This window comes from Colletotrichum jinshuiense, chromosome 1 (assembly GCF_051148585.1).
Source record: "Colletotrichum jinshuiense chromosome 1, complete sequence".
NCBI lineage: Eukaryota > Fungi > Ascomycota > Sordariomycetes > Glomerellales > Glomerellaceae > Colletotrichum > Colletotrichum jinshuiense.
The window spans coordinates 2879473-2904986 of NC_139302.1; the positions used below are offsets into that span (position 1 = coordinate 2879473).

At 56.8% G+C, this 25514-nt stretch overlaps 7 protein-coding genes across 7 annotated transcripts; 3 read left to right on the top strand and 4 right to left on the bottom strand.

The window, feature by feature from the left end:
• Window positions 1-217: 217 nt before the first annotated feature.
• EsH8_I_000739 (caspase domain-containing protein) lies at window positions 218-1782 on the bottom strand (the record flags this gene model as incomplete). Its single annotated transcript, XM_083268152.1, has 4 exons — window positions 218-243; window positions 329-498; window positions 561-1386; window positions 1446-1782. The coding sequence occupies 4 exons, from the start codon at window positions 1780-1782 to the stop codon at window positions 218-220; spliced, it is 1359 nt and encodes a 452-aa protein (XP_083118590.1).
• A 2045-nt stretch (window positions 1783-3827) lies between these two features.
• EsH8_I_000740 (uncharacterized protein) lies at window positions 3828-4966 on the top strand (the record flags this gene model as incomplete). Its single annotated transcript, XM_083268153.1, has 6 exons — window positions 3828-3830; window positions 3942-4004; window positions 4105-4120; window positions 4236-4361; window positions 4504-4728; window positions 4920-4966. 6 exons carry the CDS (start codon window positions 3828-3830, stop codon window positions 4964-4966), a joined length of 480 nt encoding a protein of 159 aa, XP_083118591.1.
• Window positions 4967-5743: 777 nt separating this feature from the next.
• EsH8_I_000741 (uncharacterized protein) lies at window positions 5744-6209 on the bottom strand (the record flags this gene model as incomplete). The annotated part of the gene is made up of 4 exons (XM_083268154.1): window positions 5744-5822; window positions 5902-5978; window positions 6048-6114; window positions 6178-6209. The coding sequence occupies 4 exons, from the start codon at window positions 6207-6209 to the stop codon at window positions 5744-5746; spliced, it is 255 nt and encodes an 84-aa protein (XP_083118592.1).
• Window positions 6210-8969: 2760 nt separating this feature from the next.
• EsH8_I_000742 (WW domain-containing protein) lies at window positions 8970-10424 on the top strand (the record flags this gene model as incomplete). Its single annotated transcript, XM_083268155.1, has 3 exons — window positions 8970-9078; window positions 9336-10025; window positions 10120-10424. 3 exons carry the CDS (start codon window positions 8970-8972, stop codon window positions 10422-10424), a joined length of 1104 nt encoding a protein of 367 aa, XP_083118593.1.
• A 2812-nt stretch (window positions 10425-13236) lies between these two features.
• Window positions 13237-14130, bottom strand: EsH8_I_000743 (uncharacterized protein; the record flags this gene model as incomplete). The annotated part of the gene is made up of 1 exon (XM_083268156.1): window positions 13237-14130. One exon carries the CDS (start codon window positions 14128-14130, stop codon window positions 13237-13239), a length of 894 nt encoding a protein of 297 aa, XP_083118594.1.
• Window positions 14131-19838: 5708 nt separating this feature from the next.
• Window positions 19839-21855, top strand: EsH8_I_000744 (uncharacterized protein; the record flags this gene model as incomplete). The annotated part of the gene is made up of 4 exons (XM_083268157.1): window positions 19839-20350; window positions 20485-20923; window positions 20987-21694; window positions 21760-21855. 4 exons carry the CDS (start codon window positions 19839-19841, stop codon window positions 21853-21855), a joined length of 1755 nt encoding a protein of 584 aa, XP_083118595.1.
• A 1387-nt stretch (window positions 21856-23242) lies between these two features.
• EsH8_I_000745 (wax synthase family protein) lies at window positions 23243-24973 on the bottom strand (the record flags this gene model as incomplete). The annotated part of the gene is made up of 2 exons (XM_083268158.1): window positions 23243-24231; window positions 24283-24973. 2 exons carry the CDS (start codon window positions 24971-24973, stop codon window positions 23243-23245), a joined length of 1680 nt encoding a protein of 559 aa, XP_083118596.1.
• Window positions 24974-25514: the final 541 nt, after the last annotated feature.

Genomic DNA, 25514 nt, shown 5'->3' on the forward strand with positions numbered 1-25514 from the left:
CATTTGCCAGCAAGGCGGCAGAGACGAGAGTTGGATAGAAGCGATACCCCACCAGAGGCGAAAATAATACGACTCTTCTCCTTCAGAAATCGTCGGTAGCAGTGAATGTATTTCTTATTGCTACGCTATGGAGGGGAAAAAAATTCAAACGAAACGAAAAACCCCCCTTCCTTATTTTTTTTGGCATGTCCTAATTCACCCTTGCACCCATCTGAGTTTACATCACGTAGAGGATATCCGTGTCTAGGCACAGGTCAGTATGATGATTTCATGTATGGAATTCCAAGAATGAAAAGGGGCACGGGGCGCGGATTGAAGGCGGGCTTACCGATCGGGTGACTGCTCGAAAGCTGAGGCAGCTGGGTGTACTTCTCCTCAAGCACGTCGCGGATGCTGTTGAGGAGCTCGACGTAGCTCTGCTGGGGGTTCTTCTTGAGAGCGGTGATGAAGGCGTAGGACATGGCGCCCGTGGCCTGGTTGGCGATGGTGGCGTCGGCCCTGTGAGATTGTTTGTTAGTTTCCTCAAGCTGTACCCATCAACATTTCTCAGTGCTACTCACGATGTCTGGCTGTCCTTGCTGCCGGACCACATGATGACGTCGGCGGGCGAGGTCCGCGTGTCCTTGGTCTTCTCGTAGGCGTCGTCGCCGGCGATGGCGCGCTTGCCAAAACCGAAGATGGAGCTCGCGACGCCGCCAAGGTCGCCCGAAGCGTAGGCCGTGAAGGCGTTGAGCAGCCCCTGGCCGGCCTCCTTGGCCAGGTTGGGCTCCTTGAGAACACCCTTGGTAGAGTAGATGTAGGGGAGGTCGAGGGCGGAGCCCGAGTGGCACGAGTCAAAGATGGCGGTCAACCGCACACCGGGCTGCAGGGGCTTGACCATGATGTGATGCATCTCGTCGTCGACGATGTGGCCGGCTTCCTTGAAGTCGACGGGGTAGATGACCTCGTCGTAGCCATCGTCCTCGTCGCCGTCAATGTCCTCGGTCTGGCCGCCGTGGCCCGAGTAGTGGAAGAAGAGCGAGTCATTGGGCTGGGCGCCTTGGACGAGCCAGTGCATGGCGCGGAGGATGTTGTTCTTGGTGGGCTGGCCCATGGGCTGCTGCTGGTCGTCGGTGAGGATGACCATGTCCTCCCTCTTGTAGCCGTACTTTTCCACCAGGAAGGCAGAGAGGTTCTTGACATCGTTGATGCAGCCGCGGAGTTCACCGTCCTGGCCAAAGTAGTTGATGCCGATGAGCAGAGCCTTTCTCTTTCCCTGGCAGGTGGAGTACTGGAAGCTGTAGCCTTCAGGAGCGCCGTGGCCGAACTGCTGGGCGCCGGAAGGCGGAGGGGGAGGGGCATTCCTGTTGCCGTGAGACCAATCGTTGGAGTTCACCGTGGGCATGTCTTGGGTGGATTAGCCTCGGTGACGTTAGATCTCGTACGGAATGATTGATGCTACTCACGGGGCCTTCCCTGCTGTCCGGAATTGACGGGATATCCGTAGACATCGAGGCCGGCAGGCGGAGGGTAGGGGGGAGGGGCATACCGACCGACGTAGCCCTGGTCGGGGTGAGGGTTGGGCGGCGCCTCGTTGTAGCCGTAGCCACCCTGGCCCGGGGGAGGGCCGGGAGGCGGGCGGTCGTAACCTCCGCCGTAGCCTCCGCCGTAACCCTGGTGGTGGGAGGGAGGCGGGCCGGGGGGAGGTTGGTGTCCGCCGTAGCCGCCTCCTCCATGCTGTCCGCCGTAACCACCGTCGTGGCCGCCGGAGCCGTAGCCGTACTGTCCAGGGTAGCCGGACATTGTGCAAGGTCAAGCGTGGTGAGACAGGCTGATGTGTGCTGTGACGAGACTTGTTTGTTTACACGCTGCTAGCAAAGGTGAGTTTGTGTCCGGAAAGGGCGGGGTGAGGGGCAAACCCACTTTGAGCGATGAATAATGTGTCAGAATAAGCCTCTGTGTCAATGGCCCCAAACAACGAGAAAAGAGGTGGGTTCTGAAGAGGCGGATTGAAGAACCCGGATGCTTAGACACGGAAGACCAAGTGTCGTCGATAACGGAACGTGAGGGGGATTAAGAAGCGTGTGGGGTGAGTGAGATGCGAGAGCGACCTAACACAGATACGAGGGGTCGGATCGGGGGGTGAGAGGAGGGGTCCATCAGGTACCTACCTCAGGGCGGTAAGGCGGGAGGTTCCTTGGGTTGGAAGGGTCTTGGGATGGAGGGGCAACCAGAGAGGCAGCCCAGGATGAGACGTCTGGGAGTTGGAGTGGTGGGGCTGAATGAGGGAGGGGCGGCAGGAGTAGGTACTTGTCGGTTCCAGTTGCAGCTGGCGGGACGTCTCGACTGCTTTTGTGCAGCACTTCGGCGCTGAAATCTTTCCTGGGTACAGCTTCCCACCCGCTCAAAGGGAAGCCGAAAGAATGGGGGCTTCTTAGCCTGGTCGAAGGCTTTCCCTGGCATGTTCCGCATTTTGACTACCGCTACCGCTACCGCTACCGCTACCGCTATCGCTACCTCTACTACTATTGCTACTGGAGGTAACCAGTGCTTTCCATTCCCGACGCCACAACCCAGGTAGTCAGAGATTCGGTCGCCTCGGCTCCTTCACATTCTGAGCTGACACAACGACATGTCGACCGCCAGATCCTCGTGTGTACGCCTTCAGCAGCAACTACTCGGTTGCAAGCGTGGGCAATTGTTGGCTGACACCGGTGTCATCTTTCAGAAAGGTCAGGATACGCCGAACTGCAGGTCATCAGCCAGCCAAGGTATATCGAGTTAAAGTGCTGAGGGGCGGGGTGAGATTGGTATCACCAACTCATCAAAAACCAACGTGTACAGCAGATTGCATGGCGCTTTGCAGTGACATCAAAAAAGAGGCAACGCGGGTGCAGCCACCCCAGGCACATGAAGCATGTTCGTCGTCCATGAGCGTCCCGTCCCCTCGCCAAGACGGAGCGGCTGCCACCTCCTCCCTCTAGCCGCTGAGAAGAACGGACGACGTGTGAAGTGCCCAGCCCTCCTGACAGGAAGACAGCGGAAGGCGGGATTCCATCGTGTCTGTCTTGCCTGTTCGCCCGCAGCCCGGGCTCCAATTCAGAGGGCCGGGCGCCTAACCCTTTTCAGGGCAAAGCGTTGTGGATGCGGCCGCGTACGCTTGCAGGTCCGCGGGCGGGATAGACTCGGACGCCAAGGCTCCCCCAGGCGAGCAGGCGCTGTCACGCTAAAAGCTCGTAGGGCAGGCAGCCTGGCGTCATCCCCTCACATGCTGGCGGTGATCAGGGTAGGCAGGTAGGGGCGCCTCGAGGCACGAGGTGGGATGCGAGAGCCGGGAGATCAAGAAACGTTTATGGGAATGAATGTCCAGCTGCCGGCGAATGAGGCTCGCTTGCCCCCTCGCCCTGACCTGGCCTGGCCCGGGCTTGTTACCAGTAGAGTAATACGAAGAGATGGAGCAACCAGCACCAGCACCAGCTTGCCATGACTGGAGCACTTTCAGCCCAGTCAGAAGCATGGGCGGGCATCGGCATCCATATTGTCCACGGCAAACAAGGAACCAGTGAGGTGGTAGTAAATCAATCAGGCTGAGACCACGCGAGAGAGACGAGGGGCTAAGCCAAGGTACCTTTCCTGCCTGTCCCTCATGGTTTTTTCCCACCTTCCCCTCCAATCTTCACCCCAACGTCAACAAACCATTGATCTTTGTCGCCTGCGATATACCGACCGACCGAACGAAACCACTATCGGAAAACGTCCCTCGCCTCTGCCTCAATCGCTCTGCAGCTCGCCAAAGCCTCGTTCACACGCAACTTCTCGCCCACGCTCGCTTGCCCGCAGAACTCAAAATGGTTCGTTTCTGCCGCACCGGTCCGACCCATGAAGCTGCTCTGCCCCTCCCTTCGCAGCTCCGATGTAGCTCTCATTCCCAAGACTGACATCTGACTTCGATGTTTCTGTAGCCTCCCCCGTACGGTCTCACCGAGGAGCAGTATGCGGACTACAAGGCAGTATTTTCCGTCTTTGTATGTTGAAACAACCCTGCTCGAACCCCGCGATGGCATTGCTGTCCATAATTTTTTTTGGGATGAACCTCTCACTGACTATGCCATTGCCGACAAACAGGACCGCGATGGTACTGGTTAGTAGCCAACTCTGACACCCCCCGCCCCGAGTGCATTTTGCGCATCTGCCCACGCGCGACAGCTTGCCTACATACGTGCAGCTCAAATAACTGACGTGGCTCTCGGTATCAGGTGCAATCAACGCCGAGGAGTTCCAGATCGCCATGAAGTCGCTCGGCCTGAACCCCAGCATCAAAGAGGTCAACGAACTCATCGCGGAAGTCGACCCCAACAACGACGGCGGCATTGATTTCAACGGTAAGCTCCCACTCAATCCAGGAGCAACGTGCGGTCGCATTTAGTGCGCTTCTATTTATTTTTGGTTTATTTCGGATCTTTGCATTTTCCACTTTTGTTTCTATTTATTATTCAATTCTGGCGACTGACTTTCATGTACCAGAGTTCCTCCAGCTCATGAGCGAGGCCCCCGCACCGTCGAGTAAGGACTCGGACACCAACAAGGAGCTCGTCGCCGCCTTCAAGGTCTTTGACAAGGACAACAGCGGATCTGTCTCGCCGTCGGAGCTGCGCCAGGTGCTGTTGTCCCTTGGCCAGCGTGCCACGGACGAGGAGATTGAGGAGATGATCAGACACGCCGATCTGGATGGGAACGGTTCCATCGACTGTAGGTGACCTGCATTGCCTGACCTTGCCGCACACCGCACCGCACATGATTCACCAAACTGCCCTGCCTGCTGCCCTGCACCACACTGCATTTCGCTTCCGCCCCTTTCCCCTCCCCGCCCCCACCCAATCTGCTTTAATTAGCCCATCGCTCGGAGGATTGCGGCTGACCTGCATGGCGCAAAAAAATAGACCAAGAGTTCGTCCAGCTTATGGCCCCGAAAGACGGCAAGAAATAAGCATGGGAAAAAACGAGGCTGGCGAAGCGGGCGACAAATTGTTCGGAGGGGGGAACGTCTTTTCTGGTTTTGGGACAAATGTTGGTGGGAGGGGGGAAAAGCACAACACTGCGGCTGCCTTGATACCCTTTCCCCCCTCAAGTTACAGTGAGGTAGGCATTCGGGGGATGATGTTGGACAGGTGAAACATCCGGCGACACAAACCACAGGGAAGATATACAAACACATTCACACACACGCACAAGACACAACTCATACAATCAACTGACACGCATGGTTTTTGATGGAACGGTTCTTTCGTGTTTTGCCCCTCCAAAGTGTGCTTAGCTCCTTAAAGAGTGAGACGAACTACTGACGTATCCTTCTCGACGAAAGCCCCGAGATCCATCCCGGGAATGACTAGGAAAATGAGCGAAACGCAATCGCCATGTGGGTAATCGTAAGAGGTGAATATGAAGGTGATGCCGTGGGGTATTGTGTCGCCATCCCCCATCTCAAAGAACAAACTTGCGCGCGCGCGGTGGGTGGGGTCCAAAGTCGTGAACCCCCCCAGTAGGCGAGAATGAAAGTGATTCGCAAATCGAGCAATCGAAAACCATCGTCTTTCATGGCAACAACCTAGCCAGGTTTTTTTTTTCTGTTGCCGTCCGCCCGAGTCCACCCATCCGTCCATCCGTCTCCAAACCAGAAAAGTAAGGCCGTGATCGCGTTCGGGGTGGGGATATCTCTGTTTATTTGTCGCACTCGGTCTTTTGTTGTGGTTTTGAAACCGCTTGATTAGAAGCAGCAGGTCAGGCACTCCAGGCAGCACTCGCAGGTCTCTCCACAGAGCCAGCAGCAGCAGAGAGTGGCAATGCTGGAGATTCAGGGTCAGTATCAGTCACTCGAGCTATGCGCAGCGCGCGCGCTGCGTTGACGGGGCTTAAGATGCTTACCAGCCATAGAGGCAGCCCTTGTCATCCTTCTTCTCCTCCTGGGGAGGGGGAGCCTGGCCCTGGGGAGGGTAGTACATCTAAAGGCCGGAGCGTGTGAGCAGGTCAAATGGTCTTCCGGTACTGAAGGAGTCATGAGATCAACTTACGGGCTGCTGTCCGGGAGGGGGACCGTAGCCCTGGGGAGGGTAGCCCTGAGGAGGGGGAGCGCCGTACCTGGATGGCGGCGCATGTTAGCTTGGGGCCCAGGCTCGAGATGTTTTGCACGGTGATACTTACTGAGGCTGGCCGGGGGGAGGGTATCCAGACATGTTGACTCGAGTTGACGGTTGTGATTATGTATAGATTGATGGATCGCGAAAGAAGCGAAGAACGACGGTATCGAGGAAGGAAAAAAGGCGGTTGGCGAGAAGAAGGGAAATGAAGGTAAAGGTGAGGTTGAAAGGTAAACGGAAAGAGTGAGTATGCAGGGGGAAGGAGGATGTAAGGAAGGAAATAGGATGGGATGGATGGGGGGGTGGATGTGACAGTCCCTCGGTCAAGAGAAGGAAAGGCCGTTTATTACCTACTCAGGTGCTGGGATAACTGGGATAACTAGGATAGCAAGGCAGGTGAATGTGGTTCCTTCCAATCCCCCGTCGGCGAGTCGCTGACTCCCACTACACGGGTATCGTGTGAGCCACCCTGCCACCAGGAGCTACGCCTTACACAATTTTGTCTTGGGGTGGTGGGCGGTTCAAGGGTCTCCCTCTCAGCCCCGTTGTCAAAAGGGAACCCCCATTCAGCCCGATGCGTCTCGAGCGCATCCAATGTCAGGTCAGAACACGAGGGGGATCAGTGAGAGGCCGCGGATCATGAAGCACGAATGGGCGAAAGAACGAAGCACGGGGTCCCGGCCGGGATGCCGGTCTGTCGGCCTGTCGGCAGTGTATATGTGTAGGTTTTCTAGGCGTTCCATGGATAGGACATGCCTGCACAAGTTGATAGGGCGGAGCAGGGGCGCTTGCATGTCATGTACATAACCGCACATGGTAGCAGTCTGCCTATACACGACTAGTGCCAGTGTGCAATAGTAAGAGAAACGTGGGCAGGCATCAAACGGCCATACCGATTTTCCCAGAGTCTTGGTGGGCAGCGGTGGTGGGTATGTCGGCATCCAGCACGGCAGCCAAGCCCTTCTTTTCCCTCTTGGCAAGCGTACGCGTACACTTCTAATAGCGTTAGATTGTCTGCAGCTCCTCAGCTCGGCACGACGTTTGGCGACGAATGAGCAGGTCTCGAGACCCGTTGCCGAGCCCGTTGGAGGCTTTGAGACCCCTGGAAACGGTCAGGGCCGGGTTCTCTGGATTGTGTCAGCCTTTGAACAACACAGCACACAGCACGCGGCACACGCACACACGAAGGAGGGCGATGCAGTCAGTGCTCTGCGGCTGGCGGCGTGCAACAGCCACAATTGGACCAGGTTGTGCATATCGCTCATAGTAACAGCCCAACACACTAGACATCAGACTATTTTCTTCTTTGCTTTTGCCCGTAAATCACCAGATCATCCCCCACCCAACACGTCCGCCCGCGTCGCCTGCCGATGAAGGATGCTGCTGCTGCTGCATGTGTAGCGAGTAGTGTATGTACTCCGTACTATGCAGATGGACATTAAAGCTTGGCGGAAGACATGACACAGTGCCACATTTTATTTCTGTTTTCCCAGGAGAGACGTGATGATTTTTCCCGAGTCGGTTAGGCCAACGCCGCAGTAAAATCGTCGACCCCCACAGGTAATAAGGTAGAAACTCAATTATTAGAAGCCGGTGGATAGGGCAGTCAGGGAGCTAAGCCGGAACCGGTCCGAAACGCTCCTGTTTAAACCGTTCTGGCGAAAGGCGGCGGACAGGGCGGAGCGCGCGGGCGCGGTGCGGCGAGGAGGGGAGGAGATCTAATGTGAAGCACGTCTCAAGTTGGCCTGTACCCTACCACCTACTTCTGTCTCCGTCACTTGGGTTCGGCTCGCTCCCATCTCTCACATCGGGATAAGGTAGAGCCACCGGTTGAGCCCCATTCGAACCCCTGTTGCCTTAGACCCCTGCCGGCGCCTGTTCTGTCCTGTCCTGCCAGCAAGAAGCGAGGTCCATTGCCAAAGACTTGTTGGCCTCAGGCGTTGTGGTCGTTCGTTCCTCCCCCGGTCCCACGGACACATATGCCTACATTGCACTCTGTATCCGTTCCCTCGCTTGGCACTAGTGTAGCTGTCCTCCACCTCCTCCCCGCCAGCAGAGGAACTCCCATTGACCTCACCGCAGTGTGCATGCCATACGGATATCATGTAGTAGTGTAGTGTATTACTATGCACATAGTAATCTGCCCTGCGACACGGAAAAGGGCCAGGCACCATGGCCCAGCCGTGACTGACTTCCCCGGCAGATAGGTAGGTAGTCCAGTGGAGGAGGAGGCCAATCAACCATGTGACATGGGGACAGGTGAATCTTCACCGTCCCTTCCCGGCCCTTCTGCGTTCCCAAGCAGACTCCGGGGCAGCAGTCACGCATTCACGTACACTCTGGCGGAAGTCTGAAGAAGCGTGGAGGGGTCCCGAGGCAGGTACCTGCCCTACATGGTGCGGCGGCACCTTCATCCAACCTCACCCGGCCGTGCCTTCTGTGACTGGTCCAATCTGAGTCCGGTTGTCTTCAAAGCTCGGCTCACTGGACAATCTGCGCCGGGAGGGAACCCATCGGCGGCCTCGCACGCATTCGCACCCCAGAAGAAACTGCGGGCATCCACTTTGTCACCCTCCCCAGCACGAGCCCAAAAGTCTTGTCGAGCATCTCGTGGACCAACGAGCTGCCATCCCATCAGAGGGAACCGCCCGCTCCCCTCCCGCCCTTCTCGCTTGGAAACCTTGCCGTTTCCCGCCCATAAAAATAAAGAAAAGGGCTTACGCAGCGCCGCGCTCCCAGGTGCCCCTCGATATTTCTCGGCCTCTGCCGTCTCATCCGTCCTGACTATCCTACCACCACTCACACTCGGATTCCATTGCCTGACCCCTACGCCCTACCTCTCCACCCAAAGACACCATGTCTTTCTTCAAAAAGCTCACCAAGGAGTTCGAGGAACTCAAGACCTCCTTCTCTGACGACAAGCCCGCCGAGAAGAAGGAAGAGAAGAAGGACGATCACCAGACCGGTAAGTTGTTCCGCATCAACCCCAGAGTGGAAGGGGACGGGGGAGGAAGGGGAAGAGGCCACCCCGGCTCGCCCGAACCATCACAACTCATGTACAAGCCTCCTACCTTGTTATATCGCTCCCCTGTATATTTGTCGTCGGCGGTACCGAGCCGTTGTTGGCCTTCACCTCGCTACTAGTTGGTTCGGCTGGTTCAGCTAGCCCGGTGTACCATCGTCGTTGTGATAAGGTTACTGACTCGCACTTCTGTTATCCAGGCGAACGCAGCTACGGTGATCACCCGCAGCAGCACCAGCAGCAGCAGTACGGCGGCTACGGCAGCGGCGCTCCTCCCTCCAACTACCCTTACCCCTCGCAGGCACAGCCTCAATCCTCGGGCCCGGACCACGGCTACGGTCAGCCCAATTACGCCCAGTCGCCGCCTCCGGCTCCCCAGTCTGCCGCGCCCCCCATGGCCGCTCCCTCCGTATCTGGCGGCTGGTTGGTCCAGTGGGACACCAACCACAACCGTTGGTTCTACGTTGACCAGAGCTCTGGTCGTTCCCAGTGGGAGCACCCGTCCCCTCCCACCGGCCCCCAGGGCGGATCCTCGTACGCCCCGCCCCCCGGCGCCCCCTCCGACACTAGAGCTTTCGGCGGCGACTCGGGTGCCCACGGCTACGGCTCCCCCGCTCCCTCGTACGGCGGTGCTCCCCCCTATGGCGGCGCTCCCTCGTACGGCGGATCCCCCGCTCCTTACGGCCAAGCCCCCTACGGCCAAGCCCCTTACGGACAGGCCCCCTATGGCCAGGCTCCTTACGGCCAGGACCCCTATGCCCAGCAGGGCGGCCAGGCCCCCTATGGCGAGAAGGACAAGAAGAAGAGCAGCAGCAGTGGCATGCTTCTTGGAGCTGCCGGCGGTCTCGCCGTCGGTGCTGTTGGTGGCGCCTTGATCGCAAACGCTCTCGGTAAGTGCACCTTCCAGGGATATCCTTGCACCAACCGCCTATTTTTCCTCTCCATTATCCACGGGGGACATGCGCTGACATTCATTCTCTGCAGACGACTCGGACGACGAGACCAGAGCTGCACCCGCGGCCGCGCCCGCCGCGCAGCCTCAGTACGGAGGCTACCAGGACCCTTACCAGGACCCCAATGCACCGCCTGCCGTCCTCCCCCCCACTGACGCCGATGGTGAGTCTGTGTCTTCTAGCGACCGCGAGGACGTCCAGGAAGCCAGAGAAGAATACGAGGAAGCTCTTGCCGCCGCTGCGGACTCGGACGCCAGCAGTAGTGACCACGAGCGCCTTCAGGAGGCCAGAGAGGAGTACGAGGAGGAGTACGAGGAGGCTTACGGCAGTGACTAGACGTGAGCTGGCTCGACCTCGAGTGTGCGTGCAGTCAGGGCCGACTGAACCGCGAAACTGCTATGACGACATGACGAATATTGATGGCTCAGCATTGCGTGGCAGTTGGTATGGCATCAGAGGATATACGGCTTGGTGGTATCGGGACAATCGTTAACTGATGGCTTGCGGTCTCCATAGCCCCTGAATTTCAAGCGCGGGACACATTTTTGGTCTCTGCGTAGTTTACTGAACCAAAGTAATTTCGATGCAGCGAGACAATTGACCAGTGCCCAGTCTATAGATCGTGGCGATGTGGAGAGTGGGCGGGAGGGATTACAAGTTGGCTCCGTCTTACCTCCGCCTCGGTGACGGCTGCGAATGGTATGGTTATGAGTAGAATGAGGTAGTCATCGGAAGCCACTCACGCGACAGTTGGGTCCATTTTTGTCCGTCGCCGTTCTCTCGTCACATTACGATGAAAGATATCAAACTAGGGAAATGCGAAAGACAAAAACGATAGGCCGAGGAGCCCGTCGCAGGGATGCCAAACGGAATTGCAGTCTTTGTGGGGCTCCTGGTTCTCGAACCAAGTTGTCTCGGCCATCCCTTCGATCGGACGACTGAGTCTCTCTGGTCTTACATCTCGAACACTTGGTTTTTGTTATTCCACTCGCTGGGGCGCCTCGATCGACCAATGCGACGACTTCGGCGAGTTCGCCGGTGCCCCCTTTCTCTCTCTCTCTCCCTCCTACACACTCTCGCACTCTCACACTCCCGCTCTCTCGCTCGCTGATGCTCCCCAGATTTGCAAGACATGCCGCTAACTTACCGAGGAATGCCATGCATGCGTTAGCACGAGGCAAGCGAAACAGCGAGTCGGGCAATGTGATGGGGTTGGTCTAGGGCCGGAGATGTACGCTCGCAGGGGAGAGAGACCAAGGACAAGAAAGAGTAACGAACAGCCGGGCTGAGAATGAACTACAGGAAGGGGATGGGGAGACGATGACGATATCGGTGGGGTTGGGACACGAAAAAACGTTTGACTTGTTCGGAGAGAGCTACCGAAGGCTGAGAGGTTTGAGGGTGATTTGAGTTTCTGGGTGAGACAGCCAACTCGGTTGACAGTTGGTTGACTTACACTTACACACACGACTCTTCACGTTCAACTTACAGCTTACCACTTACACGGCCTTTTGGGGGGCTAATGACCAACCAGCTCAGCTCGGCTCGGCCTGGGGGAGAAGGGGGGGCGCTGAACAGGGTGCTTGCCGGTTGGCCTTTCAGGGCCAACCCAGCCCAGCCCAGCGAGTCGGCTCCGCGAACCGATAGGCTCAAGCTTTGGGGAGGGTGACCTTGACGGAGACGGATTTCGTGCATACTCGCCCCGTTGCTAACACCATTAAGAAGAAGTTCATGTCCCCGTTTCAAGGCGCACAACAGCCCCCATACCATACCGTCCCCGGCCACCCCATTTTGTTTCAGCGCACTACCACTATCGATTTAGGCCCTCCCCAGCCATCCCTTGCTTCCCGCACTGCTGTGCCACCGTGCCTTTATCGGGCCTGCCTGCCAACCCAGTTTGTTCAGGGCCACCATGCACGCATGTCCCTTGGAACGCGTGGGTTCGCGTCGAGAGGAGCGTGGTTAAATGGAGCGGTTCGAGGCGGGGTGTGGTTTCGCTCGCCTGCTTCGGGGAAAGCGCTTGTGTGCGTGTGCCTGCGCGTTTGGGAGCAGAGAACCGACAGGACTCTTCTTTTGTCGGTCTCTCGAGAGATTGAGCAGTTCGTTCCCAACCCCCCCATCCCCCCCCCCCCCCCCCCCCTTGAGCACGGGGAGGTGGAAACGGCGGGCGGTGGTGCGGGAATACCCACTCGCTGCTGCTGCTACTCGGAGGGGTGACCCGACTATCGCGATGGCACATCCCAAATGAAGGGACGTGCGCTGCCATCTCATAAAGGTTCGAGCTGGAGGAAGTGGCATTTTTGCTTGCCCATCTTTCGTCTAATGGACGGACAGACGGACGCTGCGGGTAGGTGGGTTAGTTGCCGTCGTTCGGTCTTCCGTCCGAGCGCGGCCGCAAGCTTGCCGGCCAAGGCGGGAAGGGAAGGGAGGGAAAGGGGAAGTTGGCAGGTGCGACGCGGCGCGGTCGGGGAAACGTCCCATGCTGCGTCAGGGGGGATGCATAAGTTGAACAGCTAAAGACGTGGAATCCGATACGGAGAGAGAGAGAGAGAGAAGTAGGTACGTACGTACGCATGTACGCACTCATGCGGGCTCGGATGATGGGCTGCATGTCCTACACCAAAGGTGCGAGATGAGACCGCAGAGAGGGCTGAATATCCTGGGGAACCAAGCCGTGTCAGATGCAGCAAGGTTGCGGACAGGACGGGGGAAATGTTCCACGGAGGATTTTCTGTTTTTGCAAGGCACGGTGAAGGCATCAGGGGTATGTATGAAAGGTTCGCAAGTCTTTGTGTGTGTATATTCATTCGGGCCTCCTTTGGTAAAGGGGCTACGGACTGTTGTTGAAAGCTGCTAGATGCTCTTCTGGTTCTAGATTTTTTTTGTATGTGTGTGCTCGAGTAGACGCACGGGAAAACAAAGGAAATGTAACTTGTAACTCAAAAGCTAGTTTGGCTCGAGATCAAGCGCTCGTGGCGCATTGTAACCGCTCCAACATGCCCAAAACCAGACCTGGGCGCTTTGCCCTTTGGTATTAAACGCCAGCCACATACGGCATCAGATTTATCCACCCACCCAAGGTAGTACATCGCAACCCAGATAAACAAAAGAAAAGTGACGACAAGTAATGGCGGCGGCGGTAGACCCATCACCGCCAGGTGCCGTGGATCTTTGTCCTCCGGCTGCTCCTCCGGCCCTTGAGGCCGACATCCCCTTGGAGCATGAGACTCTTCCACCGCCGGGACAGATTATTCCGGTCCTTGCCCAGGCTGCGCGCGCAGTCTTGCCATTCTGTCTTGGAGAGCTTGAGCTTCTCGAGCACGAGCTCGACCAAGATCCGATCTTCCTCCGCGCTCCACGGCTCTCCGTCGGCTTCGACCTCCACGTTTGAGCCCTGCGCCTCCGACTCCATATCATCGCCCAGGCTGTTGTTGTTGCTGCCGCTATTCAAGAGGTGTAGTGTGTGGTAGTCGGAGCGCTCGAGGCCGAGAGGGAGGACTTCTGGCGCAATGCGCGCGCGCTTGGGTGTGGATGGGGCTGAAGGGATGTGGGAGTCGTGCTGGTCTTCGGCGGCGGCGTGTTGCGACGAGGTCTCAAAGTCGCTCTCGACGTCTTCGTCTGTGAGGAGGGCGTCGTCGCGACCCATCTCGTCGTCGGCGGCACGCCTGCGCTTGTTGGCCCCGCGGGGCGGCGCGCGCTTCGTGATGCGCTTGCGCGGGAGGTGGTCGATGTTGACGCTGCCATCGGGCTTTGCGCGCGAACGCAGACGGAGCTTCAGAGGGGGCGGCGTGTGGGCCAGGGGCGGCGAGGGGAGTTGCGAGGGCGAGGGTGTGGGCAGAGACTGTCGCGCATCATAGGTCTGGTGTTGGGGAGTCGACAGGAGGGACTGGAGGGAGCGGCAGGTGTCGAAGATGTTGCCGAAGCCGCCGTTGGGGTTCGAGAGGGATGGGGGGCTAGCGGGAGGCGATGCGAACATGGAGGCCTGGAGACGGGTGAGGGGCGGCTGCGACGTGTCGCACGAGAAGGCGGATGGCATAAGCATCTTGGCGACGGGCGGGTTTGGTGTGCGCTTGGTGATATCGATGTGGTGGAGGCGATGTTGGTGTGCGTTGGCCAGTCGGTGCGTGTTTGCGACGAGAGAGATCTTCGCTGTGCGCGACTTTGCGACGGGAGAGAGGGAAGCTGTGGAATGCGCCGGTTCAATTATAGGGAGGGCGCGATGGTTTTAAGGGCGAGGATATTGGTGCTGGGGGCTCTGTAGGTATTCGTGGGAATATTGGTTCGTCTACGATGTTTCTGAATGCTGAGGAATGCGGGCGAAGCAGTGTGTGTGAGTGTGTGAGTGTGTGTGTGTCGGTGAGAGAGTTTGGCGGGAGAGGCGGTAGGTGAAAGAAGGGAAGGTTGGCTGGGACCTGGATGGCGGCAGAGTGGCAGGTGGCAGATGGGATGGCGGAGGATTAATGGGGGGACTAATAAGTTGGAAGGGCAAAGGCTGTCTGTGGGCCATCTGACAGGGTCCGTTCACTGGCCGGCGCAAACTGCATCTGCAGTCTGGGTGGGTCCACAGTGCTTGTAGCTTGGGAAAAGAGCGCCATCGCGTGAGCTCCTCCACTGTCTGGGGCAGTCGGGTACGTATTTTTGGCAGGGGGTTTAATGGACGTGGGAGGAGAGAGGCCCGAGCTTTGACCGACTCTTCCGCCAGGTCCTATACACCACCTCCACCTCCACGGGGTCTGCACTTAAGGTAGGTACGTCTACGTCTGCGGCGTACCCAGTTCCCAGCTCCAACGTGCAAGAGATACTTCGGGTTCTTGCGGTACGTAACTGATCCGGGTGTGGATGGGCGAGGATGGGAGCCCCCTCCGAAACAGCCCACAATATGAATTTGATGTAGGACACCCACGATCAAATGTACGGCCGGCCAACGGGTGCGAGACCTGGGCTTTCTCTCACACCATCGCCTTGTGTCTCAACCGCCTCGGGCTGTACCTCGAGTCTGGGACGGTGTGTTTGCTTCTTTCTCTTCGTCGCTCTCCTCCCCCTCCTCACCTACCTGCAGTAGCTCCCCTTTCTCGTCCAGCCTGCATCCTCGTCCATCTGCAAGGGTCGTCTCGGAATAGCAAAGAGAACCGTCGTCGCTTCTTGGCCCTTGACTCTGTTCCCTTCGGCTGCCCGCAGTATTGACGGCTTTGCTCCTTGCTTCTTTCCCATGTCGCCCACTTTGCCTTCTCTTTCTCTGTCTCTCCTCCCGTTCATGCAAGGCGGACTCTGAATAGGCCCTCCTTCATCTTGCGCGCCCTTGCCCAATTGCACCTTTGGACTGCCAGATCTCGCCCATCTCCCTGGGCTTCTCCGGCCGAGAAGCGCTGCAAGACATGTAAGACAGGCGTCGCTCACGGACTTTGATCATCTTTACCCTGCCCTCTCCCTCTTTCTCTACGTCCGCCCGCATTATCCCCCGCTTAGCTGCCCTCATTATCGGGACATTGACAGCGTCTATCCTTCCCATTTTGGCCTCCCACACTCGCCCAGGCCTTGCTGCTAAAGGTACGGCTTGCGCGCCCTCCCTTCTGTCAAGCCCAGACTGTAGGACGCCAACAATGGCTATTTCCCGGGTCTCTCCAGCTCTGGTCTGAGTCAGTGTCCCACACTCGCGGCGCCCATCGTTTCTGGCAATGGTTGATTCACAAACCACTCGGCCCTGCAAAATTGCTTATTGTCTATCCATCTCCCTCCGCCTCCATCTTTGATCTGGCCGCTGCTACGGATACTCTGCCTGGAAGCTCTTTGCGGAACCAAGAAGGGGGGTGGGTACATCAGCCAGCCAGACAATCGCTTTGATTCATTCGGCAGATTCGGACAGAGAGTCGAAAAAAGCGCCCATTCGTGCTGCCGCCTCAAGCTAGGCCATGGAGGGGGAAACATGCTTCCCACGCCGTGCCACCAACACCACCTCCATCTCATCCTCCAGTCAGACTTGCCTTTCCGACTTACAGTCTCCACTCGTGAGAACGCATTCTGCTGCACATAGGGATCTGGGCTGAGGCACCCGCCGCCTGGGTCTGTATCAGGCCAGCTGCTGCCTCCTTTAATGGCCGCCGCCCAAGGTCGTGATTCGAGCGATCCAGATCTCTATCCGGCCGGCTAGCGATCCTTGACCCAGGCTCTCTCTGTCTCTCTCCCTCAGGTATCCCGATCAGCCCCCAACGACATCATAGTTTGTGGGCCCAGCACACCGTTTCCTGAAGGCGGCAACTGCAGTTGGAACGGCACCATATCTCTCCGAAGCTTGTTTTGCATGTAGTCCTGGGTGTCGTTTTGTCACTCACTGTGCGACACCGACCCTCCCTTGTGACCATGATGACGCATGACTCGAGGTGCTCCCGACCATGAGGTCGGTTTATTGCTTCCGAAACGATCACTTCAATGTGGCTAATTTCCCCGTCGACACCCTCATGACACCCCCTTCGGTGCAGGGTAACCGTCAAGGTAACCACAGCGATTCCAGAGCGCGTGGGCAGGCGGTGTGGCGGTGGTCAATGGCAAGTTGCGACAAAGAGCGGGTTCCACGAGGGCGATATCGTATCAGGAAGAATGCCTGCTCCGCATGTAGCGTAGGCGCCCTGGACTCAAAGAGGGGCCGACTTTAATGGCTTGCATCAGAAACGTGGGTATCGCTGTGCTCTGCCCCGCCGCTTCCCACTTTCTCGATTGCCATGAGGAGCCGATCATGGACGCACTTTCGGCAGCTATTACGGGCAGATGTGGGAAGGGAAGTTTGTCAAGCGATGGCCGTATCGTTAGTCCAGTTCAGATGCCGCAGGGCTGGGGATCAGCGATGATGTGCTGATTTGGGTCGGCATCAGCACTTTGCGCACGTTGCGCACTTTGCGCAAAAGGTGATTGCGCCAAAGGTGAGCGGCAGGTGAGCGAGTGACACACCGAAAAAGGAGGGACAGGATAACCCGCAATTGCCGCCGTGACTCAACCAGGCAGGGGCGCCACGGGCGGACGAGAAAACGTGCAAACCGGTTGACCCCAAAGGTGGGCGGCCCTCGTTGCGAAGCTTTGGGATGCGGTCGGCGCGTCATCGCGAGCCTCGCGCGTCAGACGCGTCTTGATCGCGGGTCGCGTTTAATTGCCTGCAGATCCCATTGACGAATCAGGGGCTCGTTTGGGGCGGGTGTCTCTACTCATTGGCCCATCAATCTCAGACCGTTTCACCCGACACAGTGCGCCGGGTACCGATTAATATGGGGCTCGCTAGATACGTACCCGTCTTATCCAACGTCACTCGACAAACTTCTGATTTCACGTCCAAGTATATCCATTCGTGAGTCCACCCGTCGGTTCCCAGGGCTTCTGGACCTAGGCCCGCCCAGGCAGTCATGGCATTTGTCATGCCAGGATCTCCCCTTCGTCATGCGCATCTTTCCTGCCACTTTCCGGGGACCCTGCTTTGGCGCGCGGAATGTCTGTCCGCCGCCCAGTCACCATAGTAACAATCTGCCAACCTCCAGCCACCCAGCCAATCTCTGGCATTGCGCAAAGCTTGGAGCAAAAGTCGGCCAGGCAACTATCTGTTCAGGTCGGTTTACGGATACTCGACTCCAGGTTATCCACTGCCATCGTCGGATGGTTTTTACCGGGCGGATCCGGTAGAGATCCGACGGGGACGCAGCCACATTTTTATCGCGTAGCCTTATTTGCGACGTCGACCGATGGGTGGACTCGGCTCTCTCTTCGACTCACTCGGATTCCCAACCAAGACTGCATGTGACTCTTCTATACGTTAGACGCTTGTCCAGCTTACCAATGACGGTTTGCCGGGATTTCTTGCATTCCTACCCTTCTTTGCTTTCTCGTGTTTGCTTGCAACCTCGACTCTTGCCCCTCTCGTCATCACCTGGACCTGCCACTTGGGCGAGGAGCATGGAAACACCAAGCTGACCAGATAGTGACTGGTCATTGATAGGACAGTTTGTGAATTTTTGTTGTTGCAAGCTCTCTGTAGAGAAATACCCCCCGGGCTTTTCTGTCTGTTGACTCTGCCTTCCTGCTTGACAAGCAACTTCGGCAGTTAGGCGGCATCCAAGACATTGAGCAGACATTTTCTCCAAGCGGAGGTCAAATACGGCCGGCGACAAAAATTCGGATGTATTCCCGTCTCGGCAGAAGACTGGGGGCTCTTGTTCTTTCCCTCGTCTGTAAATACACCAATGACGTTCAACTGAGTAGTGCTTGGAGCGGTAGCATGCATAGCCTGGTCAACCAAGACCCGAAGTAGACTTGCTCCGCTTCCTTCAACAGAAGCCACGAGTTGCTTGTTAGTCGCATGTGCACTTCTTCGAGGTTAGTCTGGGACCAGCAGTGATCTTAGTAGTATTACATGCTGAGGGTGTGGTTTGGGCCCTGTAATTTTTTGGACTGCAGCGAAAGGCTTGATTTGTTCCATTTTGCATGCCGACCTCGTGTCAGGCAGGCAGGATAAGCAACCTGTCGGGTACCAATATCACCAATGTTATCAATGTCATTTTGTCTTGGCTTGTATCTGCAGCGTCCGAAGTTGGGAACGAAAGTGCGATGCAAATTTCCTGCCTGTTTTCAACATCAAGAATAGTATTTCCAGATTCCTCACTTTCTTCTGCGCGGGATATACGATCCACAGCGCCCTCACCCCTATATACGGTTTTCTTTGCCGTTCTCTCTTTCACTTCGAAACTTCTCTTGACTTGGTCTTCCGCGGTCACAACTAACTTCTACTCCCAAAGAATTCCCTGTCTCATTTCACGAGATATTGCTCAAGACAAGACTAGGGCTATGCTGGTATTTCGAAACGCTCAGCCGAACCCAACGTTTGTGGACTTTGACTCCTCTCAAACACGAGGGGCACAACCCATTAGGGAAGACGAATTCTTGATGGGTATGCAACGTCGGGGGTATCGAATGCCAACCTCAGCTTAGTTAAAGGTCTCATTCGGCGTCTCTCCTCCTTGAGCCCGCGCAACTACGGTGTATAGATCTTCTGTTTCGATACTAAATGGCAACAGTATACTGTAATAGTACATGGTTGTAAGCAAGAACCTCGTCTCAACTATCCCCTACGCCCCAGTTGGCTGTTTAAGCAAACAATATGCCAAGTCGTTTCTTGTTCCCATCCTCGGGTCTTTGTCCCGGCGCTTTTACAAGATATCACGTTGTGTGTTGTTGATGAACGTTTGTGTTCATCTCAAATAAACTGGTAGTGTTTCAGTAATACAAAGAGGGTAGTAAACTGTGCAGCAAAGATAATCCCATTCACTCCACCATGTCAACTCCAACGTTGCTTCAAAGAGTATTGAAAGGGGTTTGGGGCGTTCAGCCGCAATTCAATTCATCACAACTTTACTGAATCACAGCCTTTCCGAGTTGTGAATTAACAAGGTAACATCCGCCTGGTGCGCCCCGTGAAGTTCATCCGGTTGTCGCGACGGCACCATCAACCAAGGCCAGCGTGTCTCCATGTCCTTTAGTCGCAAGTCTCTTGGTTCCCGCCTCCTAGTCGCATCGTGAGATACTCGCATATCACTCTAAACATGCCTTCTCCGCTTCCTCTTCTTTACCTCCCTCTTCCTTCCCTTCACCTTCTTGTCTTGTTTTTGTTTCCTTTCCCGTTTCGTTTCTCCTCCCAAACAACTCCATTTCAGCCAAAAGAATCTTTACCTTTGCTCGCCCCTGTTTGACCCTATTCCAGCATCGACAACCGCCATCATGGATCAGCCAACCCATGTCCAGCAGTCCAACGGCCCCAAGAAGCCAAAGGTCGCCGCCGCTGCCATCTGGGGCCCGACCATTCACGACTCCTGGGCCCCCGCGGCCACGAGAAGCACGATCTGTGACGTCTGCAACACCCGCGCCGGCGGACAGGCCGTGTATCAGATGTGCAGTGACTGCAGCTGCACCATCTGCCGCAAGTGCGTGGTCAGCGGCAAGATGGCACGCTTCCCTTCCCACGCCCTGTACGGCGTTGACGAGCTCGACTGGACCAAGCCCTCGTCCAAGAAGAAGGGCAAGCAGTCGGTGCAGCCGGTGCAGCCGACCAAGGCGGCCGGCACTGGCAAGAGCGCCGACGGCGGCGCAGAGTCGGCGTCGAGCACCCCCTCCGTCATGGGGTCCGCCAGCAAGTCTGCGTCGTCTGACGCTCGCGGTGCTGCTACCAAGTCCACAAAGGGCAAGTCCTATGCCCAGGAGATATCCGCCGACGCATACACTGGCAGTCCTGTGTATAAACAGGTAAAATTCACCTTCACATTCACCCTTTTTGTTGCGACCGCAGGCTGATTTCTCTTTCCTTCCGTTTTATCCAGACCACCCTCGTTGCAGACGCGAATTCTTCACTTGCGCTCCTAACTCCCAGCAAGAAAATCTTGACCACCCCTACCAAGGCAAGCTTGATCAAGACTCCCGTCGTTATTGACAGCGACTCCGACTACGAGATGGATGCCAAGCTATCTTCTACCTCGTCGTCCAAGGGCGACGAAGATTACGAGTACATCCCCCGGAGCAAGATGAATCGCAAGCGGTCCTCCGCTTCTCTCTCGTCTGCCAAGCGAGGCGGTGGCCAGGCCGATACCGCCGCTGCGAGCACCGGCAAGCCCGCCGCCGTTGGCCTCGCCAACTCTCGCCCCGTTCGCGCTGCTGCCATTGAGACCTACGAGAAGATGCGCAATGCAAAGGCCAAGAAAGAGCAGGAGGCTGCCGAGGACTCCACCGAGCAGGCCAAGTGTGAGAGCAGCCTCGCTGCCCCGGCCAATCCAGGCCAGACTGCCAACGCGGACTTTGAGCAGGACCTCCAGGTAATGACGAACCCCCTGAGTCAACTCAAATCTTGTGACGGTCGGCTCATACTATTTTCTCAGGATGACGGTCATAACAAGCGGGTTTCCAATGTTTATGGCATCAGCACCAAGTTTGAGGACCCTGAATACATCCAGGCGCAGGTCGACGCTGCCGAGTCTATGCGTGCTGCGCAGATCGGTGAGCATCACCATGGTCTCCCGCAGCCTCACCCCAACCCTGGCAGCAACGCCCAGGGCCCTGCCGCTGTTCAGTCTCAGTCAGCGGTCTCCGCCATTCCGGTCAATAACGACAACCTTGCTGACAGCGAGAAGGCCACTACCACTCAGGTTGAGGCTCCCAACACTCAGGCCCAGGCCTCCGCCACTCAGGCAGCTATAACCAGTGCCACCGTAGCCCAGCAGATCCTCGACCATGAGGAGGCACACAGGGCTTCGCGTGCCCTGGTCGAGGCTGGCTTGGACAAGCTCTCGGAAGCGATGGCGGCCCGAGCCCGCACCCGCGCTGCCGCGGACCGCGATGGCAAGCAGACATTGGAGGGACACCTCCGAGACGCTGTCACCCAGGCGTGGTGCGTCAACCAGGCTATCCGCGGCTTTCGAAGCTACGGCGGCGACCAGACTGCCATCCAGGTCCTGCGCGGCTTCGCCAACATTGCCATGGTGCGCCTTAAGATCAAGGACGGTTCGTTCGTCAAACAGTGGCTCGACGCCACCGAGAAGGACATCCAGGAGAACAGCGTCTTCGTTCCCCAGGCCCTGCAGATCAAGGTGAGCTACGGTCTCTCTAAACCAGCCTCTAAGTGGATAATCTGGCGAGTGCTAACATAAACCAGGCCGTTGAATCCGTTTTCCAGGAGGGTTTCAACTTCCCGACCACCGAGGAAGACGTCAAGGCCGCCAATGCGCTTGTCGCTTTTTGGAACCGCTAAGCATTCTTTCGATGTTCCGGCAACGAGATAACTGCTACGGTTGCTAAGCATACGAATACTTTTCCTTTGTTTCCTTTTCATGGTCTCGATTTTCTTATTGGCCCCTCGGATGGAAGGGCATGGTTGTTGCTTCGCTTTCCTCTCGGACCAACACCCCCCCATTTTCAGTCTTCCTTTTGGAGGTTACGGCGTTGGAGGGACGGTTGAGGTTTGGAACGGACCGCGGTGGTTGGCGTTTGGCTTCGAGATACCCCCGCTATTCGTCTTCATTTTCGATGTGCTGGCGTTGGGAAACGGTCGAGGTTTGGAAAGGGCCGAGCTAGCTTTTGGCTTGACAAGTCCCCTTTACTCATTGCTTTTGCCGTAGGTTACGTTACCTAGGCTATTCGGATAACTTTCGGAATCGATAATGACATCGACGATTCTCAAAGTCTGGTATTGCTGGCTTTTCAAACGTGACGTGGTAGAGCCCATCATGCCATCTGTGGCTGGCTTTAGTGTTTGCAATCTGTGACGCTCTCCGGACTCTCTCTCCGAGACCGTCATTCTGAATCCCAGTCCGTGCTTCTCGAAGGATCGCAAAACTCACGAGGCCATGTAAACCTGATGTGGAAACAGAGAAACTCCTTATCATCGCACCCATGACTCCTTCCTCCATTTCAACCTAAGTAAAGTTTCAATCATCAACCACGCGACGGCAGTTGCGCCGCTCTACAGTCACCCGAGGGCAGGGGCAAGGCGCTTTGTTACTGCGCAAAGACTCACCAAACCCAAGTCAAAGCCCGATATCCTTTCGAGTCAACAGCTATCGTCAGCCCCCGATCTGAACCCCCCCCCCAATACAAATACCACAGCTTTTCCTCCCAAAAAGAACCGGCCACAGACGTATTAACAAATCAACAAATCAAACCTAAGCCTGGTAAACATCACACGAGACCACAGCGATGAACCGAGCACGCAAGAGAGGACATTGGATCTTTAGAACCTCCAGGGACGGCCTAGAGAAGAACGAGTTCAGGGACATCGCGAGAGCCCGGTTCCCCGGCGACAAAATCCACGTCAAGCTGGCAAGTGCGATCGACACAGCTTCCGAGTACGCGCGCTGACAAGGGTCCCAGAGTGCCGGGGGCGACGAGTAGTACTGCTTCGTCTCGCGGCAGCCGACTGAGGAGGATTATCAAGCCCTCGCCCGGGGCCGGCGTCAAAATGTCGCCCCGACCCAACGGGGGGAACGAGGTCAAGCCGACGAGTTTATAAGTCACCATGGAACGAAGGAGAGGGAAGACGCCGAAAAGGTTGAAAATGACGAGCTGAGAAAAAAGTATCTATGGTAGAAAAGGAGCACGTAACTTCGTCGTATCATAACAATGAGGCTTGCGCCGATGCTCTAGTAGCTAAATCCAGAATCCCACCAATGCTCCCCAACGTGCCAGTGACCGATCGATTCCATGTCAGGCTTCCACCACGAGACGCCACCACGTCCAAATCCAAGCGCTCGAACGAAGGAGAGGGGTACAGGCTCCACAAGCCAGAGGCCGGTCCGCGCAAAGTCGTCCGCCAGCGGGCGGACGGTGATGTGCAGCCACATGAACACGAAGGCCAGGTTCCCAAGCCTCCTCAGCGTGCGGGGCAGCTTCGAAATCTGGGGCTTCAGGGTGGTGCAGAACGCCTGCTGGATGAGAACGCCCAGGCCTGACGCCCAGAAGAAGACGGCGGGCTTCCAACACTGCGTCTCGGGAATCGCAGTGACGCTTCCGGAGCCGTGGAGCAGGCCCGAGAGAATGAAGGCAGCGCACATGCCGACCATCTTCGTGCTGCGCGACCGTTCTTTCAGATATCCACGCTTCACGAGCCAGGCGACTGGTGCGGAGAAGGCATGTCGGAAGGTCTGGTGCCACCAGGATCCCCAGAACCCGGCCAAACCCCTATCCAGAACCTGGGAGAAGGAACCGAATACTGTCGAATACTGCCACAGCTCACCCCGGATTGGGAACAACTTGCTGAGGACGTAGTACTGAAAAAGGTCGTGAATGGAGAAGATCATGATGAGTGCGGTGTAAATCGCACCGATGACCATAAAATGTCGGTACACGGCAGGAGCCCAAGACGGGAGAGCCGCGAGGTGAGGAGGAAGGGGAAACCTTTTGCCTAAGATGAAATACGGGTCCTCCATAATGGTGACTTTGAAGATGTCGAGGCAGATGTAGGCGACCAGGGCGGAGATGAGCTTCCGCCGCAAGAATTCACTCTCATTCTCGTAGGTCTGGCATCCCACGAATGTCTCCAGCGGTATGGTGTCCATCTTGACTAGCTCTCCCGTCCCCGGATGTTCAGGAGGGGCCGGGCTAGGCACTGACGGGACGGCCCAAGACCAACCTGTGCCGAGTCAGTAAGGAGTTTCTAACGCGATGGGAGGAGTGTGCTTACCGACTCCCCTGAAGTTGGTGTAGAGGTCAATGACCCAGCCCAGCCGCTCAAAGAAGGACCCGTTTTCGGGGAAGCCCTGCCAGCGGTACTCGTACTCGTCGAGGTTGATCTCGGGTGCTGCCACTCGGCCCGTTCCTCGTTTCTTGCTTCCAGCCCGCTTTCTGAGCCCAGTACCGTCCGGCGAGTTTGATCTACCGGAAGACGCCTTGGGGGATTTGGGAGATGACGACGCCTTTGTGGCCTTCCTTCGAACGACTCTTTCGAAATCGAATTGCGGGGCCGTGAATACCATCATGGTAACGTTGCACATGATCCCCCAGAACGCCGACAGACCGCTGGCATACTGAACCGACATGTTGGTGCTGGAGATGACGTTCATTACGTGGAGATTGAAGGCGATGATGAAGGCGAGTACGAGCCATCTCGCCTTGTAGAGCCAGGGTCGTTTCGTGTGCGGGATGGATAGATAGAGAATGGGGACGATGAAGGTGGCATAGATGCCGTAGGGTAATACAAAGGGTTTTGCTTCACCGGCCGCAACGCGCGCCTTGAAGACGGCACGGTAGCTATCGCGCACGAAAGCAGCGAGGGCGGGCGCGCTAATGTTGGCGAAGTCGGGCGTTGTGATGTTGGCCAGAGCCGGCGCGCTCAGACTGGGTAAGCCCAAGGTGGTGGTGATGTCGGCGGCCATGGTTGTTGTATCACGGTTGGCCTTCTTTAGTCCTTAATGATGACGATATGTTCCGCGGTGCAGGAAACCCTTTGGCTGCCTAGTTCCGATATGAACAGTCTCGTGGAGAGGGAAGCGAGGATGTATAAATAAAAGTCATAAGCAGCCATATGCAGCCGCAGCTATAGACGTCTTACCCGGATATAACGTAAGACAGATGAGACACTGCCAATTCTCCGAGTACGGGAAGGCGACGGAAGCGGAAACGCGATCCAGGGGTCTCGAGGCTAACGGGACCGGGGTCGAAAAAAAACACCGGCCTCTAGGAGCCTCGTGGGAATTGATGATGCTCTCCCGATATCTCACTGCAGCATCCCGCCACTTTGCACCGTTTCCCACGTGGTTCGTGCGTGTGCTTGTGCTTGAACCGACCCGTCAGGTGTCGTTTAAGAGCCGAACCCGATTACGATTTGGGAGGCGGTGCGGGAGACGTCGACAGCCCGCACCGATATAACAGGGAACAATGCAGTAGGGGATTCAAGGGCTCGGATGAGCAGATATG